Source organism: Penicillium maclennaniae, assembly GCF_028827695.1.
Source record: "Penicillium maclennaniae strain IBT 15551 chromosome Unknown utg000001l:1.0-3280838.0:1.0-3283122.0, whole genome shotgun sequence".
Lineage (NCBI taxonomy): Eukaryota > Fungi > Ascomycota > Eurotiomycetes > Eurotiales > Aspergillaceae > Penicillium > Penicillium maclennaniae.
Genome location: NW_026623213.1, coordinates 7,586 through 14,619, shown reverse-complemented (window position 1 = coordinate 14,619; position 7,034 = coordinate 7,586). Strand labels below are relative to the sequence as shown.

The following is a 7,034-nucleotide window of genomic DNA, read 5'->3' as shown; positions in this document are numbered from 1 at the left end:
ATTCATATAAAACTGGCAGAATCGAAGTGGAGAAGTAACCTTTATTCCTTGGTCACCCTGTATCCGGAAGAGGCGGGATGAAAGTTGAATTTTGGGTCTAAGTTTTTGTAGCCGGGGTCTTCCGAGTCGCAACGCTAGCTCACACTAGCAAGCGAGCTCCGAAATTGGGTAAAGGACAGATAATCATGATCAGATTAGATAACAAGAATAATCGGCAGGCACACCCTCATCCTAACGTATGTAACTGCCTTATCTGATGCCGCCGGTAAAAGTTTAAAACGAGCTTTTTCATGACTATCATCCTCTGTCCGGAAGAGGCGGGATGAAAGTTGAATTTTCGGTCTAAATTTTTGTAGCCGGGGTCTTCCGTCGCAACGCTAGCTCACACTAGCAAGCGAGCTCCGAAATTGGGTAAAGGACAGATAATCATGATCAGATTAGATAACAAGAATAATCGGCAGGCACACCCCTCATCCTAAAGTATGTAACTGCCTTATCTGGTGCTGCCGGTAAAGTTTAAAACGAGCTTTTTCATGACTATCATCCTCTGTCCGGAAGAGGCGGGATGAAAGTTGAATTTTGGGTCTAAGTGTTTGCAGCCGGAGTCTTCCGAGTCACAACGCCAGCTCACACTGGCAACGAAAATTGGATAAAGGATAGATGATCATGATCAGGTTAGATAACAGGAATCATCGGTAGCGCACCTCTCATCCCTAACGTATGTAACTGCCTTCATTCTCTGATGCCGCCGCGCCTGCGGCGTCAGATAAGGAAGGTATCACCGGCAGGCAGTTTCCGTTCTGGCGTAGGCCTGCCTTCTTCCTGTTGCTCTCTTCTTCTATTTATTCTTCACTCCAGTCGTCTGTTTCGAGAAGTAGCTTAATACACTTTATTTTTTCTTCGTTCCTTTCCCTTCTCGCCGTTTTCTGCTGTGGTATCGCGTAGGTGCAACCATTATCTGATGGTTAACTGAAACCGTGGAAAAATGGAACGCTGCTTGTTCTCACTGTATATCCACCTCTGTCTCTCACCCAGGAGATACGTAACACCGTCGGCACTTTTGTTATTTTTGTACTCCATCTATTCAATTCTTTGTTCCGGAATGATTAATGAATAATTGGGAAGATCATGCCATTCTTGGGACTGGCAAGCGGAGGATGTGGGGACCTTCGTGACCCACGGTGGATTCATTTTTTTTCTCGAATTAGCGAAGAAATTACGTCCCGGGTTATGTATTATCAGGTGGAGAAAGTCCCGGTGCTGAAGGTTCGAAAATTTCGCACAGACTCCTGCCAAGCAAATATTTAGTAGCTATTCACCCCTCCACCCCGGATCAGATTAGATTGGTTCATTTACTTGAGCCATAATTCGTTGTTTTTGTTATTTCTGTCATGGCAGCAGCTGAAGGATCGGGGTTCATCTCGCGGGCCCTCAGTATATTACGCAGACCATGGAAGATTGTCACCTCCAATACCTACGCAGATATCCAGTCGAAGGCCCCGATCCAACGACTCGGCCAGCCCCAGGAGTTATGGATACATGATGGCGCCAAACACGGAAGGAACGACTTGGAGAGCAATCACAAGCGGGCCCAGCCACCTGCATCCGTGAACACCTTCGACAAGATTGTTGCTCTTGCGGGCACGCCTGCCGTTTTCTGTCTCATGATTGCAGGCTTACTCACCTGGATAATCATCGGCATTGTACTAGGCCCCACTTCAAGTGTGGCAGATTGTGATTCAGAACGTTAGCTCTATCCAGTGCTATGCCTCCGATACCCTTCTTATGCGGCAGCAGCGGAACAGCTGTCACGACCTATTGAGCTGGGTCTGCGGCCTCCGCTCGCGAAATGCGGCCTGCCGGCGCGTGATAGAACAATTACGCCAGGCGAGTCCAGTAACTTCGGGTCTGAAATACAGACTCCTATGGGAGAGATCGACTTAAGGAACACAGTCGAGCTAAACGTCCAACAAATCGATGACGGCATCTATCTTCCGCCTGATACCATCTACGATCGGATATGCGATTCCATCGTGTGGGCATTTAGCTCTTCTTCGCCTGGATCGTCTTCTGGGCCGGGATCTTTGTCTGGCTAGGTTTCGGCAATAGAGAACAGTGGGGCGACAACTGGCAGCTATATATCAATAGCGCAACGGCCGTTGAACTCACTTTTGTCAGTGTTTTCTTTACAAAATACCCGACAACGCCATATGAGATATCTTAAGGAGTGCTTTGAGTCGATCACGCACGAGGATATACGCCTAGAGTGCCGACTACGCGAGGATGACGGGCGATATAGACGAAAACCCGATAGTGAAACTCGAGTACGATTATAAGAAGGAAACCACGCGCGGCCAGCGGATGATCGACTACTATGCCGCGATCCTCGGCACGGGTGTCGGACTGGTTTGCTCGACGATGGTGTTCGCGGTGTGGATCGGCGTCGGATCGTCAATGCAATGGAATTCGAACTGGTGGCTGATAATTGGCACGTACACGGGGCTCGTGGGGTTCATCGATGGCTTCGTGTTACGTAACGTTTATTTCCGCGAGACCTTGGTGATCGACGGGCAGTTCGAAGTGCTAGTGGAGAGGGACGTCCGGCTAGGCACCTTGCTTGGGGTGTCAGCATTACCCCGACGCCATAGAGATAAACTCCTGCAGGCTCGCATCGCTCACAAAGTCGGCGTGTGGTGTTCCAGCTCGTGCGCCGTGCTCAGGTGCCTTCGTGGTCGTGGTGACGCTTCTGGTCATTGCTAGCGCTATGCGCTGGTCGGAAACCGGACAGCTGATTTGCAATACGCCGACCATGATTCTCGAGGGCTTCTTGTTGTTGGTTTTGATCCAAGCGCACGACGAGACCAACGCGCACGGCAGCTACAGTTCCGCGATGCTCTTAGGCGACGACTGGCCATGAACTGTCATCTGATTTCGAAAGGCGGTATGAATATTAGCAGTGAAAAAGTGTCTGCCAATGTTTAAGGGCACTCAAGTGCATACAGAACATTCCGTTGTATGTAGACAGGCAATTTTGGAACTAGAAATACATCACCTAAAGGTTCAGACCAAGTGGTTCGCTCATAGACAACAAATCATCGTAGGTTCAATAAAGACACGGTTCTGATAGGTTACTAGATCCTGAGTTTCAAAGATTCGGGGCCTAGAGCTATTTTATGCTCTTCCTACTACAGTGACCTAGGTAGACCACGGTAGGACCCAACCCGTGGGTAGCGATTCCTAGACCTAGCTCGACACATTTGTTTTTCCTTCTTTATTTTTACTCTCAGATTTTTTCCGGTTTGGAAATGTTTAAATCAGGTCATTAGAATTACAGCCATATAGCTTAAGAACATACTCAGGGTTAGACCGATTTGACCATATTGCTTTCCAGCTTGTTCTCTATATTATCCAACTCCTCTGTCAGCCATTCCAACTCTGTCCCCCTTGAAAGGCGCCATTTTGTCACCCTGGTTCTCTAAAGAGGACAGTACAAAAATTACTTTCAGCGCAAGCCAAATCGAACGCTCATGACATAGGCTGGGGGTTTTGGTCAGGCCATTTCTCTTGCAGTATCTGCTTTGGCTACATTTTTACTATGGACAACTGCAAGGCATAACATTGATATAATCGGGCCAACGGAGAGGATCGAGGAGCTGGGATCGAAGTTTGAATCCTGAGTCTACGGAAGATCTGGCATCGTCTTCCGGCCCGGCCGATTATATTGCAGAAATTTTCCCGACGCGTGTTGACTTCCCAAAGAGGCGGCGGTACTCACTACCCGCCCCCAACGTTCCGCTACCTATTACGAGGGACTACCTAGTGCTACTTTAGGTGCCACTTTTAATATCTACAAAGATTAAAAGATTGACTAGTAAATATAAATATAAGAAGTGGGCCTTTAACGGCTCGGTTCCTGGGCCGTTTACCCGCGCTCGGGAGGGGACATTATCGAACTATCTTTAATAAATTATGACTATACCGGAAACCCATATAATATCGACAGTTATATATTTCTAGGACTAGGAGGTGGCTCTGCCCTAACTATAGCCGGAGAAGGGCAGACAAAGACTGGGGGATTTCGTATACTTTATCTAGGGCTCTACGTATATCACTGCGCCGCGGCCCCTGTGCCCGTATATATTGTTAAGGCAATGTATGGCCTATCCCATGGTGGTAAGTGGGATGCAGTTTATCCCAGTAGAGCTAGGGTTTCGTTAAGTATGAGAGCCCGTTTGTTTATCCCAGTAGAAATGCCAGTCCAGATCCCAGTAGACTCCGCTAGACCTGGCACTTACCCGCGGGTGACCCTCAGACCCTCCACCGCACCTCCTCTTAGTGGGTGGAGGGTCCCATTTCTAGACCCTAAAGGTCGGGTACCCTATATATCCAACCCTCCGAGGGTCACCCTTAGGGTTACCCTTAGGGTCTATAAATAGGATAAATAGGTAAAAAATATAACTTATTTATTTATATATAAGTTATACGGATTCCAGGATTTTTCAGTGTATTTATTAGTAATTTTAATTTTTTAATAGCTATTATTATTTAGGGCTATTTTACTTAAGGTATTACCTTTTTTAATAGCTGTAAAAAAGGGTATTAGGGTCAAGGAGCTATAATATCAGTATATTTCTAATAGTTATTAGAAATAAGCTTCTTTTACTATAGTATTAGTCTTTATAAAGTTGGAGAAAAATATTATATAATTAGGTTAATATATAGAATAAATAATAAATTATTAAGATCTAAGTATATAGCTATTAAGATAACTTTAAGCGCTCACGCTTCTTACTAAATATATATTATTAGGTATTAGGTAGAGGAAGGTCAGTATTGTTATTATTATTTTTATTATAATCTATAATCTCTATCCTTTTAAGATTAGCTATTATTATATAAGACTATAGAAGAGACTCCTTATGCTAAGCCTATATTATAAGAATCTACCTGTTCAGGGATCAAAGGCCTGCTCGGTGAGGATAAGGAAGAATGTCTGGGCTTAAGTCTGGTATTAAAGAAACAAGACTGATTCTTACTAAGCCTAAGTTATCTGGAAACCCTCTTATTTTAACTGAGACCTGGCACTCACTCGCCCCGCAGGGTTTAGATCAGGATTTCCACCGGACCTCCGAGGGTCCCTTAAGGGTCACCCGCAGAGGGTCTGACTTGCCCGAATAAGCCACGCTTTACTTATTTAGGACACGCTTTACTCTTTTAGGTACGCTAACTAAGCGAATTAATACCTAAAATTATAGTTTTCTGCCTAAAACATGACTTTTTTACTAATTTCCCTTATGTGTGAACCCTAAGGGTGACCCGAAGGGTCACCCTCAGAAGGGCCAATATAGAGATACCTAACCCTTAGGGTCTAGAAGTGGGACCCTTCACCCGCTAAGACGAGGTGCGGGTGGAGGGTCCGGCAGCCCCGCGGGTGAGGGCTGAGTCTAATTTTAACTACGAATCGGGTCCGAGACTTGCTTATTACACTGCGGGGTAAACCTTCACCGCTAATCCTTGGTATTCCTTTATATATATATTATTTTTCTTAATATCACTAATTAGATTAAAAGGGTTTATCCTAGGTTTTTGTAGTCTTAGTTATCGCTATAATCTCTTAATATAAGAGATATTTTATAGGATAAGCCGCTTCTACTTATAAAGGTTAAATCTTATTATATATATCTAAAATATAATATTACAAATTATCTTTAGCTTTAATAGGCCTTATTTATAATAATAGATATCTTAGGTAAAGTTAAAGGGCGTTTTACCTTACCTATAGTTACTAAAATCAATATTATATCTCATATAAGGCGTATAAATATAAGAAACTTATATTTATACTCTTTTTAGAATATCTAAGGGGGATCTTAAATAGTTACTAAAAGGAGGATTTAGAATAATTTTGTAAAAAAAAGGAAGAATATATAACTTTTAAGATATTTTATAAGCTTATTATATTATAGAGTAATAATTGTTATAAGTCTTTTAATATTAAATCTTGTTGGGCTATAAGGGTAAAGCTACCACAAAGAAGACATGACCCCTTCAGTCCGTAGGATTAACCTTAGTCCGGCTGGGTCAGTCGGTCCAGACAAAGGTGGAAGGTCAAAGGTCTTAGAATGGGCTGTAAGCAGGGTATGGCCTGATCGAAGGCAGAACCACAGTGCTAAAAATCAAAGGATAGAAGAAAGTAGAGGTGACTTTGGAAAGTGGAAAATGACTCAATTCTGTTCTCAAAAAGAAGGACGTATTTATAGGCTAGGATAGCCTAGAAATAACATCTGGGATGATATACAAACAGATATAAACACTAGGCAGCAACATGATCAAAGATTGGCAAAAAGGAACTGTCAGCATATTCAAGGACTGTCAGCATTTCCCTTCTTGCACATTATCAAGGACTGTCAGCATTACCTTCAGTAATCCAGGGGAGGCTCTGAGTCTTTATAATTGGTCAGATTGATCAAAAAGCCACCTAATTATAATAGGTCTATTAAAAGGTGTTGCTGTGGATCAACTCTGTTACAATGATGCCTTGACAATACAGTCTAGACTAAAAATGAGTCCTAGACTATAATTGATTTCAAAGCAAGACAGGCCTGGAGCCCTAAAACAATGCAAGTCTAATATCAGGCCTAGAATGCTACTTGATTGAAGTTCTGTGAAACACCTCAATTCCCTACAAGAAAAATATAATTCTTCTTCAATCATCATATCATACCTGTGGTTTCCTATTAAGGAAATATTCTTTTATTCATCAAAGGATAAAAGACTTGATCTCCCATGACAGTCTCACGCTGGATCTCCCACAGGAACCGAAGAGAAGCGAAAAGAATGATATCAAGGATCGACGGTCTAAGCCACCAAAGGCACCCCCGCAGGATCAGGTTATGCATGCCTGGAGGTGGACCATTTTACCCCTAAGGGAAAGTGGTCCGCCTATCAAAAAGGGACCAAAGTCGAAGTCTGTTCACCGATTCGAGAGACATCATAAAGTCCACAGGCAAGGCATGCCTCGAACACACCCCGAA

General features: G+C 43.7%; 1 protein-coding gene across 1 annotated transcript; it reads left to right on the top strand.

The window, feature by feature from the left end:
• Window positions 1–1,391: 1,391 nt before the first annotated feature.
• N7477_000002 (low affinity iron transporter-like protein) lies at window positions 1,392–2,917 on the top strand (the record flags this gene model as incomplete). The annotated part of the gene is made up of 5 exons (XM_056961665.1): window positions 1,392–1,703; window positions 1,752–2,035; window positions 2,110–2,173; window positions 2,266–2,705; window positions 2,761–2,917. 5 exons carry the CDS (start codon window positions 1,392–1,394, stop codon window positions 2,915–2,917), a joined length of 1,257 nt encoding a protein of 418 aa, XP_056826668.1.
• Between the last annotated feature and the right edge of the window lie 4,117 nt (window positions 2,918–7,034).